A 13,147-nucleotide genomic window follows, 5' to 3' on the forward strand; every position below is an offset into this window, starting at 1 on the left:
TTGTAAATGTGTAACATCTGAATTTTTCAGCAGCGAAGGAGGGGAAGCATTCAGGGAGCTTGAAAGCTAGCTTCCTGGGTTTACTGGCTCCCACCTGCCCCCCTCACGCTCTCCCTGTGCTGATGCCTCTCTACCAGAGGCAGCAGCGATGTGGGGGGCATGGCTCTGCAGGAGCGAGCACACACGGGGAATTCCCCATGGGTACCAGCTCCCGCCTCCCTCTATCAAAAGGCAGGTGTGTGTTTGTGTGCATGTAGTCATTAGGCTTCTCTGTTAATCATTTAAATAACTGCACACTGAAACTAACTGTTCCTTCCTAAGTGGAGTATATTGCATTTCTTCTTAGTAAACTTTATCCTATTTACCTCAAACAATTTCTCCAGTTTGACCAGATCATTTTGTATTATGACCCTATCCTCCAAAACACTTGCAACCCCTCCTAGTTTGGTATCATCTACAAGCTTTATAAGCATATTCTCTAGGCCATTATCTAAATTATTGATGAAGATACTGAACAGAACCAGTCCCAAAACTGACCCCTGTGGAACCCCACTTATGTGCTTTCTAATCTTGCCCCTACATACTTGTGTTGTTTATATTCATCTTCTGTACTTTGACTTAATCTCCACTTTTTATAGGAGTCTTATGATTTTTTAATCATTCCTGATCTCCTGGTTAAGACAAGGTGGTCTCTTGCCATGCTTCCTATCTATCCTACACAGTGGAATAATTTGCTCTAGCACCCTTAGGCTACATCTAGATTGCAGGCTTCTTGCAAAAAAGAGAGCATCCACACTGCAAAAGCAGATCAAAAAAGTAATGCGTTTTTTTGAAAGATAGTGCCCAGACTGCCTGGATGCTATCTCACATGTAAGCAGTGATTGCTATGGACAGAATGGCCACCAAGGCACCTGTGCTTTTTCCTCTTCTTCTGAAAAAACTCCCTCTTCCCCATCCACCCGCCTTTTTGTAAAAGCATTTTGCAAAAAAGCATTCTTCCTCGTAGAATGAGGATTACCAATACCGCAAAAACCCCTCTGTTCTTTTGATTTACTTGCGAAAGAACGCACTTGCAGTGGGGACGTTCCTCAAGTTTTGTTGGAAAAACAGTCGTAGTGTAGACATAACCGTAATAATGTCCTTTTGAACAACTGCCAACTGTCCTCAATTGACTTATGAAGAGAGGCGGAGGGAAAAAAAACCTAGAATGGTGCTGGCATATCCGCACATGTATACCCCCGCTGGCCCCAACCCCACTCAGTTCCTTCTTGCCAGAAAATCTGAGAAAGGGGAGGTGGGCAGGATTGGAATGGATATAAGCAACACATCTCAAAAAACAACAGGGTATGTAACCCATTTTTTCTTCTTCGAGTGCTTGCTTATGTCTATTCCAGTAGGTGATTTCCAAGCCAAAACTATGGAGGTGGGGTCGGAAGTCTAGATAGTGACAGACTGTAGCATAGCCATCTCCACAGCCACGTCCTGCTGAGAGATAGCGTAGTGCGTGATAAATGTGTGTATGGATGACCACATGGCCGCCCTGCAATTATCTAGGATTGGCACCTGGGCCAAGAATGCTGTGGACGACGTCCAGACTCTAGTGGAATGGGCAGTGACTTGGGGCATTGATTTCCCTTTCCACTCATAGCATGCTCTGAGTCAAGTGATAATCCACAAGGAGAGACACTGTGCTGACACTGGTGAGCCCTTCATTCTCTCTGCTACTGAGACAAAGAGCTGCGTGGACTTACGGAATGCTCTTGTCCTATCTAAATAAAATGCCAATGCTCTCCTGCCGCCCAACATGTGTAGTGCCTGCTCCCTCCCGTCTGCATGAGGTTTCGGATAGAATCCTGGGAGGTAGATCTGTGACACATGAAACGGGGACACTACTTTGGGTAGGAAAGCCAGGTGCAGACGGAGGGTCACCTTGCCCCTGGAAAACACCGTATACAGCGGTTCCGAGGACAGCGCACGCAACTCTGAGACCCTCCTAGCCAAGGTAATTGCTACCAGGAATGCCACCTTCCAGGACAGGTGAGACAGGGAACAGGTAGCGAGTGGCTCGAACGGGGCACCCATCAGCTCGCAAAGCACTAGGTTTAAGTCCCACTGGGGAATGGGCTGCCTAACCTGCGGGTACACTCTGTCCAGGCCCTTCAAGAACCTCTTAACTATCGGCAGGGCAAATACCGAGCGCTCCCCCTTCCCTGATGAAAGGCCGCAATGGCCGCCAGGTATACTCTAACCGAGGAGGTCGACAGCTCCTGCTGCCTGAGCTCCAGCAGATATTCTAAAACACACTAGGTGGGGGCCACAAACGGGTCTACCTTCCGTTCCCTGGCCCAAGAGGAGAACCTCACTCATTTAGCCCGCTATGAGGCCCCTGAGGGTCGTATACCAGTGCTAGCAGGGCCATGCAGGGGCAATGAGGATCAGCGTTGCCCGGAACCTCCTGACCCATAAGAGGACCTCGCGAATAAGGGGAAATGGGGGAAATTAGGAGGCGCTTCGGCTATCGCCCTATCAGGGTGTCCCCCAGGGACCCGCTCCGCCTCCCCCTGTACAAGTAGAAGCTGGGGCATCTCTTGTTGCTGCTTGAAGCAAACAGTTCAAGGAGGGGAGTACCCCACCTTAGGAAGAATGAACTGACTACCTCCTCTTTGAGGGACCACTCATGGGCCGCAAATGCTCTGCTAAGCCAGTCTGCCAGAGTGTGGTCCACCCCCCGGTAGGTACATTGCCTGCACGTATATATCGTGCGCCACGCATAGATCACAAAGGGCTATTTTCCTCCTGGCATAGAGGAGAGGAGCAAGCACCACCCTGTCTCCTAATATAGTACATGGCGGCTGTGTTGTCTATCTGGACCGACACACAGTTTCTACTGAGACAGGGGAGAAACGCTATGAATACGAGCCGGACCGCTCGCAATTCCCAGACATTGATATGCAGCCACCTCTCCGCCACGAATCAAATACCTTGAGTCCTCAGATCATCCAAGTGGGCTCCCCCACCTGCTTCCGCGGCATCTGTACCCACCTGCATCGCGGGAAGGGGAGGTGCAAACGGGACTCTGCTGAACATCTCCTCCTCCTTCGTCCACCAATCCAGTGCCGAGAGGACCACTGGCGGGATGGTGACCATCCTGTCCATGTGGTTCCAAGCCGGCCAGTAAACACTCAACAGCCAAGACTGGAGCGGGCGCAGCCTTAGCCTGGCGTATGTACAGGTCACCATGTGTCCCAAGAGTTTCAAACATCATCTCACTGTGGTCAGAGGGGCGGGCATGAAATTCCTGGACCAACCTTCTGATCACTTGGAACCTGGGGCCCGGGAGGTAGGCCCTCCTTATCGTAGCGTCCAGTTTTGCGCCCACTAACACAATGACCTGCGTGGGGGTTAGGGTCGACTTTCCCTCATTTACCCAGAGCCCTAACTGGTCTAAAGCCTGTCTGTTCAGTAGTATTGACCATTGAACCTGCTCCCTGGACCATCACCTGAGGAACCAGTCGTCCAGGTAAGGGTAGACATGGACCCCTTCCTTCCTCAGCATAGCCACCACTACTGCCATGCATTTTGTGAACACCCTGGGGACTGTGGAGAGGCCAAAGGGGAGCACTGTGAACTGGTAGTGGTCCCCCCCTACCATGAATCTCAGGAATCTCCTGTGGCGAGGGGAAATGGAGATATCGAAATAGGCATCTTGAAGGTCGAGGGCGGCAAACCAGTCTCCCTGATCAAGAGACAGGATAATGGAGGCTAGCGTCACCATTCTGAACTTTTCCTTCGTTATGAAGGAGTTCAACCTCCTGAGGTCCAGTATGGGACAAAGGCCCCCCCTTCGGCTTGGGAATAAGGAAGTAGCGGGAGTAGAAGTCCTTCCCCCTGTAGGCTAATGGAACCTCTTTCGCCGCTCCCAGTGAGAGGAGCGTGGCAACCTCCTGCAGGAGGAGGTGCTCGTGAGAGGGGTCCCTGAAAAGGGATAGGCAAGGAGGGTAGGAAGGGAAAGGAACGGGATAGAATATCCCCTTGCCACCACCTCGAGGACCTACTGGTCCGACGATATAGCAACCCAAGCCTGATAGAAAGGGAATAGCCTGTCCGCAAAGGGTCAATTTAGGGCTGTGACTGGAATGCTGTCTTTGTTTGTACCATCAAGCCCCCAGACTGGGGCCCTGGGGCTTGTGTGGTGGTCCCTGGTGATTACTGGAGTCCGATCTCGAACGTCTCCTGGCGTTCCTGTTATTACCATCCCGGGACCTAAGCCTGTTGTCAAACCTGGCCCCCTGACTAAACCCTCTCTGTCCTCAAGGGACCAGGGGCTGTCTCTGCAGGGCCAGGGTATGGAGGCCCAAGGATTTCAGGGTTGTCCTTGGAATCCTTCAGACGATGGAGCCAACTGTTTATTTGCTCCGAGAAGAGGCTCAGGCCCTTGAATGGCAAGTCCTGCAGGGTAGTCTGCATCTCCGTGGGTATGCTAGAAACCTGGAGCCAGGAGCTTTGGCGCATGACTATGCCTGTAGCAATAGCCCGCACTACCGAGTTGGCCGCGTTCAGCGCAGTTTGTAGGGCTGACCAGGAGACTACCCTGCCTTCCTCAGTGAGGGCCGCAAACTCCTGCTGGGCATCCAGAGGCAAGCGTGCCTTAAACTTGTCCGCTGCCACCCAAGAGTTATAGGAGTACCTGCTGAGCATGAACTGTTGATTGGCTATTCTCAATTTCAGGCCCGCCGTAGCGTACGCCTTCCTGCCCAACGGGTCTCGCTTCTTGGGCTCTCTACTCTTTGGCGTAGGGCCCAGCTGCCCTTGCCTCTCCTTGTGACAGGCTGCCTGCACCACCACAGAGGCCGGTGGTGGGTGGGAAAACAGATGTTCATGGCTAGCCTGAGGCACAAAGTACTGCCTCTTGACCCCCTTCTGCGTTGGTGGTATGGACGCTGGGCGTTTTGGTGATTCTGGCCACCGTTTTGTTTAGCGGGAGGGTGACTTTGGTTGGGCCGTCGGCCATGATAATGTCCACGACAGGGTCCTGCTCCTCCTTGACCTCTTCTGCCTGGACGCCCAGGTTCTGGGCCATCCGTCTGAGGAGGTCCTGGTGGGCCCTCGCGTCCATGGGCAGTGTCGCCGGGGCCGGATCCCCCAAGGCCTCAATCTCCTGTTGCACCTGGAGGAGTGCCTCCCCCGAACCAGGTGGATGTTGCAGCACTGTCTGGGCAACCATCTGGGCCGGTGTAGCATCAGTTGGGGCAGCACCGATATACCCACTGCCCCTGTAGACTGTGCTGACTGTGCCTCTCACCTAGGATGGGCCTGCACACCATGCGGTGCCGGTCCCGGGGACGCCGTGAGTTCAATAAGCTCCTGAGCCGCCAGAAATGTCTCTGGCGTCAGCAGTGGACAGACCTCCTCCACAGACAGGTCTGGGGAATCAGAGCTGCTTTCCCTGTGGAGGCTCGGCCCCCTGTGGCTCTGCTCCGGGGCTGGAGGGCTCAGGCGCCCACTCCACCTCTGTCACTTTGCGCAAGGGGGACCTGTCCCTGCGCACTTTCTTATGCACGCATGGGACCGGGGATGGTGCCAACCGGTGCTCCCATGCTGAGGCGTGCTTCCCCTGGTGCCCAGCTTCCCGCACCAAGCCCAGTGCACTCCACACCGACGATGCCTCCAGTGCCTGGGGCTGAAGTGTGGACTCCATGAGCAACAGTTTCAGTCTCAAATCCCGCTCCCACTTAATTCAGGGCTTGAAAGACTTGCAAATCTTGCAAGAATCAGTAAGATGACCCTCACCTAAGCACTTTAAGCAGTCCTTGTGAGGGTCACCGCGGGGCATTGGTTTAGAACAGCGTCTGCAGGGTTTGAAGCCCTTGGGAACCGGCATACCCTCCTCCCCTGCGTGGGGGAGAAGGGGAAATGCTAACACTTAACTATGAATAAGAAAGACAAAACTTAACTAAAGATAGCTACTATTTACACAAGATAAGCTAACACTAAGGGTGGTCTTGCAGAGCAAGACCAACATTCCGGTTCACCATCACAGATGGTAAAAAGGAATTGAGCGGGGTTGGGGCCAGCAGGGATATATATGTGCGGCTATGCCGGCACCACTCTAGGGGGCTCCCCAGCTGGCCCAACAGGTGCTACTAAAGGTAAAAAAGTTCCAACAGCTATGCACGCTGCGTGCATGCACCTACTGGAATGGACATAAGCAAGCACTTGAAGAAGAACTGCTCTTATTTAGCCTACAAACGAGAAGAACGAGGGGGGATTCGACAGCATTATTCATAGGGTTGCCAGGTGTCCGGCATTGACCTGGACAGTTTGGTATTTTTGCCTCCTGACTAGTAAAAAAATTCAGAAAATACTGGACAACTAAAATGGACGGTATTTTCTGATTTTTTTCCCTGCCAGGAGGTGAAAATACCAGATACCTTGCAACCCTACAACACACTCAGCAACCGGGCCTGGGCCCGGACCCGGGCCCAGCCCCCTCCGCGCATCCCTCCCCACTTACTGGTTCCGCAGGGGAGCTATCTTGTGGCTGGAGCAGAAAAACAAGATGGTCGCCAGCAAAAAGCCTCTTTTTAAAGGGGCCATGCTTTGGGAGGGGGAGGGGGGAGATCAACAACTTTGGTCTCCCCTCCGCCTTTTTTTTTTTTTTAAACTCAGAATTTTTCCCCTGGTGTTTTTTTTGGGGGAGGAGCGGGTTGGTGTTCGGTATTTTTGGTTAAACCATCTGGCAACCCTAATTATTCAACTACCTGAAGCGGGGTTCTTAAAGGATGGAGCCAGGCTAGTCTCGGTGGTGGCACATGACAGAACAAGAAGCCATGGTCTCAAGTTGCAGTGAGGAAGGTCCAGGTTGGATATTAAGGAAAAGTATTTTACTAAAAGGGTTCTGAAGCACTGGAATGGGTTACTTAGGGAGGTGGTGAAATCCTCCATCCTTAGTGGTTTTTAACATCAGGCTTGACAACACCCTGGCTGGAATGATTTAGTTGGGACTGGTCCTGCTTACAGCATGGGGTTGGTCTAGACGACTGGAGATGTCTTCCAAACCTTAATTTCTATGAGTCTATAATATTTAATATAACTGCTGATAGTGTCCAAGGTGCCACCAGTTTCTGTAATACCAACTGAATCTCCCAAATCTGGGACTTTCTGATCTGACAACATCCATGGACCAGAAGGACCACGGATGTTACTGGACCAAGAGCCCCGAAGGCGAGGAGCACAAGCCAGCTAGGAATCCTACAGATGCTGGGAAGCCTCAGTTGGGCTAGCAGGGGCTGGTCCTGTGGTGGGTGGGGTGTCCAGCTACAGGAAGCCCCACTCTGGGAAACCCAGGTGGTGGCTGGGAGGAATCCCCGGCCCTGGCCAGGAACTCTGGCAGTAGCGGGGCCAGCACCGGATAGAAGGCATCCCTGGCCCCAGCCAGAACCCTGATGGCAGTAGGGCTGGCACTGGCTGGAGAGTGCCAGCCCCAGGAGGCTCACCCCCAGACCTTCAGCATGGGGCCAGCAGCAGAATGGGGGAGCCCAGGCTCCAAGGACCCCTCATAGCCCTGAGAAGAGCCTGACCTCCCCTGGTCTGGCAAACTCCCTGGTTCAGGACAGCTTAGGTCCCAAGAGTGCACGATTAGGGCACCTTAAATAACAGTCTCCGCTCCTTTAGCTCTCTGAATCTTCTATTTTAAATTGGTCTGTTTGGCCTCCTTTTGTTGCTCCTTTCAGTTACAATTTGGGAAATTTTTTCTGGTATGCAGGTACACAGAATTCAATGCAATACTTCAGCATGTCAAAGAAAGTATTATTGCCTCTTCATTATCACATGTAAAGGCCATGGACATGCACCCAAAATTGCACCCACTTTTTGTGCTCTGTCTCGAACCCTCAGAAGGACCCGAGTAATGCCAGGTAAGTCCTCTAGTTTTTATTATATTCAAATTACAATGAATAAATGGAAAAAATTCAGTTTTAGTTTCTTTTGTATTTGTCCCTAACTAAAGTTATTTCTACCTCCCAATACGTTATCTTTTGCAAAGTTACTCAGCCCACGGTTAACTTCCTCTTGCAGACTGCATAAGAATAAATCTTATTTTGACCCTAGTTTCAACAAACTAGATACTGCCCCACAGTTGAGTATACTGTTTATTTCCATACTCTTCATTTGTCATCTGTCAGATAGCATAACATCCATGGAACAGTGATCATGTCTAAGCAAGTCCAAATTAATCAAGTGAGAAGTATCAAATTTTTAACTAAAATGTAAGTATCATACTTATTGTGTTCCTTTCATCCACTAATTTTGTAATTTTATCCAAGCTGCAATGAAGTTTCCCATGATTTGTTCTTTAAAATCCTAGCTTGTTTATACTGGTAATTTTAATTTACTTTGGTGATTTTCCACATTTTCCCCTCAAAATTTGTGTCATTTAACTAGGAATTTAGTTCTGGATCCTAGAAGTACTTACACGACTGTGGGAACTTAAAATTATATTAAAATTATTTATTAGCAAAGTTGCTTCAAATATCTCCACTTCACATCAGCTTTCATACAACTTCCATTTTACAAACAAGAAAACCAACAATTTTATGGATTAGTTGCAGCTATAGGAATGAAAACTAAGTTACAAAACCCCAACAATTTGAAAGCTGCATGTCAAAATCTCAGCAGGCCCTCAGATAGCATAAAATCAGAGGTAGTTTCAATTATAGTACCACAATCTGAATAATGTAACTGATTGATAAGAAACAGAACTGTAAATAATAGGCCATTGTTATTAGAACTGACTGGTTCTAAGGGAAATCAGTTATACCTCTAACACTTTGTTATCCCAAAGAATGCTTCCATTTTTAGAGCATACTTGGAGATTTACTCAGCATTGCTCAGGTCCTTAACTAATTTGTTTTAAATAAAAGGAAAATGTACATGCTTTTTTATTATTGAATTTTCAAAAATACAGAGTTAATTTGATGACGTTAACTTTTATTTCAGATTTTTTCTAAAAAAAGGATTGTTAACATTTTTCTGTTCCATATGCAAAGTGCTCCACTTAGGAAGGAACAATCAGTTTCACACATACAAAATGGGAAGCGATGGTCTAGGAAGGAGTACTGCAGAAAGGGGTCTAGGAGTCATAGTGGATCATAAGCTAAATATGAGTCAACAGTGTGACGCTGTTGCAAAACAAGCAAACATGATTCTGGGATAAATTAACAGGCATGTTATGAGCAAGACACGAGAAGTTAGTCTTCCGCTCTAATCTGTGATTAGGCCTCAAATGGATTATTATATCCAGTTTTGGGCACCACATTTCAAGAAAGATGTGGAGAAATTTGAGAAGGTCCAGAGAAGAGCATCAAGAATGATTAAAGGTCTAGAGAACATGACCTATGAAGGAAGACTGAAAGAATTGGGTTTGTTTAGTTTGGAAAGGAGGAGACTGAGTGGGGACATGATAGAAGTTTTCAGGTATCTAAAAGGGTGTCACAAGGAGGAAGGAGAAAAATTGTTCTCCTTGGCCCCTGAGGATAGGACAAGCAGCAATGGGCTTGAACTGTAGTGAGAGAGGTTGAGGCTGGACATTAGGAAAAACGTCCTGACTGTCCGGGTGGTTAAACACTGGCATAAGTTGGTTAGGCAGGTTGAAGGGTACTTCTAGACTACATGCCTCTGTCGCCAGAGGCATATAGATTAGGCTACCAGACATAGTAAAATGAAGCGTTGATTTAAATAATCGCCACTTCATTTAAATTTACATGGCTGCCGCGCTGAGCCGACAAACAGCTCATCAGCTGTTTGTCGGCTCAGCGCGATAGTGTGGACGCCCGGGTGTTGACATCAAAGGTATTTGTCGACCACTCAGGTATGCCTCCTGGGATGAGGCATACCTGGGTGGCCGACAAATACCTTTGATGTCGCCACCCGCAGAATCTCATACCCGTAGAATCTCCATCTCTGGAGATATTTAAGAGCAGGTTGGATAGACATCTATCAGGGATGGTCTAAACAGTACTGGGTCCTGCTGTGAGGGCAGGGTTCTGGACTCGAAGACCTCTCGAGGTCCCTTCCAATTCTAGTGTTCTATGATATTTTTAGTAATTTTTTTAAATGAGATTTCCATCAAGTGTATTTTGTCCTTCATCCCTATAAACTCTTTATCTTTTGCTATATTTTAACAAAAAATGGCTATAGTCAAAGTGGTTTCCAATAACATTTTCTTCTAGTTTTCAAACCTTAAGAATTGATTTCCTTGTGCTTAAGAATTGATTTCCTTGTGCCAAAACAGTGCACTACTCCAAATTTCTTCATTTTAGATCTTCTCTGTAAAGCTTATTGAGAAGCAATCCTATTCCAGGCTCATCCTAATTTTTTGGCTCATTTTGGTTCAGTCTCAACATGTGGAGAGTGATGTCAATTTTGTGGACTGTACTTAATATGGTGATTCTGTATCTTTTCTATTTGGTTTTATGAGAAGCAATCCCATTCCAGGCACATTCTATTTTCCTGGCACAATCAAACCCTGACCTTGCTTGAAGGAAGCTGTATACTGAATTTGCTGGTCCCTAGCTATTACCGTTTAGGGGGAGTTCTTGATCAAACAGACAAATAAACTCTTTAAAATAAAGGTGTGAATTGTTAATCTGTTAACCACTAAGAATCACCATTACTGGGTGATGCTTACTGGTTACAATTAACTGGCAGCCTGGAGCTGCCCATCACCCGACATAAGCAGGGGCACTCCAGCCCAGCTGGAGCAGCCCCCCCCCTCCATCCCCGTTTAAGTCTTTAACTGATTAAACATAACATTTAACCAGTTAACTGATTAAATGGGATTTTATGTCCCTACTTTAAAATATATGGTAGATGATAGAAAAATGCAGACAAAAAATGTTGTTATTGTTTATATATTAAGGCAATAAATTCACTAAAATCATGACTAAAATGTCCAATATCCAGGCCGATGGTATTATTAAACAGCTGCATCAATTATTATAGGATGTGACTCAAGTTTAAAAAAAAACATGTGCACAAACATTTATGCGTATGCTTTTGACAATGTGAGTGTGTCACATTAGAGACGTTCTCCCAATTCTGATTTATTTTTTTAACAAACCATTTTCAAAGAGCCTATTTAGAAAAGTTGAATTATGTAAGATATTTTATATCATATCATCACATAGGGATAAATGCCATCATACCCAGTGCTCGAAAATAGTTTTAAAATGGGATACAAATAATACAAACACACATTTCTCAAATTACCTTGCATAAAAATCTCCTGAACCTTTTGTTCCTTTACCCAGACTTTTACTTCCTCATGAAGCTGCGGGTTGTCCCTGAGAACTGGGCTTAGACTGTCTATGTCGTCCTAAAGTAGAGATTAAAAAAAGAACCAAATGTTATGTTTATTCATAACATTTATGGTATTTATTTCCTGAACACGTTCCACAATACAATTTAAAGCAAGTCTTAAAAAGGTATTGGTCCAATACAAATCCATAAGTTATTTTTAGAAAAATCTCATTTGTTCAAGCTGTGTTTGATAGTAGTAAGAGTGATTTCATGAGGAAACGAGTACACCAAATCACACATGGGCAGACTTATAAGTTATTAACAGGATCACACTTTCATAAAAAAGGCCTTCCCTAAAAACTAACGTAACCCTATCAAGAGTTCAGTGTTCACAATCTGAACTCTATTTCTGAAGGCAGAAAAAAAATTATTCAATTATCGCAGTTCACCACTGAACTATGACATTTTTCTCTCTCTCTTTCAAAGCACAACTGCCACACGTGAATTTGAAAACAATGGCAGGAGCTCTACAATAACTGGGAGGCTCAATAGCCACAGTTGGTGGTTCTTTGAAAAGTACACGAGCAACTTTTGGAAACAATGGACAAAATGTACATGTGGTTGTATGAAGAAATCCCTGTTATATTTTAACAGTAACAGTGTATTTTGCCTTTAGTGCTGAGGATCTCATTTTTCCTTCCTGCTTTCTTTCTGTCACTTAACCTTTCATCCTTGGAATAGGAGTAGAGCAAGATTCCCTTAAAGCTGTATGGTAGCACGGCTGCGCAGCTGTTTAATAACACTCAGGGCAGCCATGGCTAGGGGTGGGGCACTTCTCCCTCAGCTATCACAGCAGCTCCCTGCTGAGAATGAAGCAGGGAATCTCTCACAGATTGGGAGGGTGGGGGAGGGCAGGACCACAAGGTGGAGGAGGGAAGGAGGAAGTGGCTGGGAGAGGTGTCAGTGGGGAGAGTAGAGGAAGGGAGGGGGAGTTCGTGGTGCCCCATTTCCCAGCTGAGCCGCAGTAGCGAGGCAAGAGACTACTTGGGTTACAGCACCTTATGAGAAACCTAGCACTCTCTCCAAAGACTCAGAATGCATGGGGTAGATGGAGGAAAGGGGGGGGGTCGCTGGTGTTGATGAGATATGTGGGGGGAGAGGGGCAGTTTGTGGTGTGTCCTCTGACTCCCAGCTGGGCTGCAGTTGCCTGCAACTCCAAGAGGCAAGAATCTCCCCCAGCCAGGCTAGGGCAGGGGCTTGAGCAGATTACACAAAAGTATAAGGGGGAAAGAAGGGGTGGATGGATGCCAGCATCTTTGTGGTAAGATGCGGTGGGGAGTTTGTTCAGGGCATCCTGATTCCCATATGGGCTATAGCAAATGTCAGACCCTCTGCCTCAACACAACAGCTTCTGGTGCAGGGAGAGACATAGAACTCTCTCTTGCATGAGGGGGAAGGGAAGCAGGCAGCATGGGGAGGTGTCAAAATTTCAGGTGAGTTATGCGGGCATGCTAGGGAATGAGGCTACATGAGAGATGAGGTGCTGCTGAAGAAACTTGTGTCTCATTAAGGCAACAGAAGAAGCATAGTCCAAGTACATCCACCCTTTTCTTGTTCAGACTGGAGTGAGGAGGCGTTAGTATTAATTATCAACTGATTGGTGACAAAGACAAGATCTGAAAAACGCCAGGAAAAATATGATGGGTGGGGGAATAACATAGCATCCTATTTCCCACTTATAGAGCAAATACAAAACAGTGAATTCTCTGCAGTTCTAGCTCAAAATATTTTCCACCTATTATTAGGAGGGAAAGAGCTTGAGTTTGGCCTGATGAGTTTTTTAACAGGT

General features: G+C 47.3%; 1 protein-coding gene across 7 annotated transcripts in view; it reads right to left on the reverse strand.

The window, feature by feature from the left end:
- JMJD1C (jumonji domain containing 1C) overlaps window positions 1-13,147 on the reverse strand; it is a 375,768-nt gene that overhangs the window by 61,840 nt on the left and 300,781 nt on the right. For 6 of the 7 annotated variants that reach the window (XM_075934893.1, XM_075934894.1, XM_075934898.1 and 3 more), the window contains one exon: window positions 11,269-11,374. The exons of the other annotated variant lie outside the window; for it this stretch is intronic. In XM_075934893.1, coding sequence (XP_075791008.1) covers window positions 11,269-11,374 — 106 coding nt within the window. The remainder of the gene's footprint in view (window positions 1-11,268; window positions 11,375-13,147) is intronic. 7 annotated transcript variants of the gene reach the window in all.

Source organism: Pelodiscus sinensis, chromosome 8, assembly GCF_049634645.1.
Source record: "Pelodiscus sinensis isolate JC-2024 chromosome 8, ASM4963464v1, whole genome shotgun sequence".
Taxonomy (NCBI): domain Eukaryota; kingdom Metazoa; phylum Chordata; order Testudines; family Trionychidae; genus Pelodiscus; species Pelodiscus sinensis.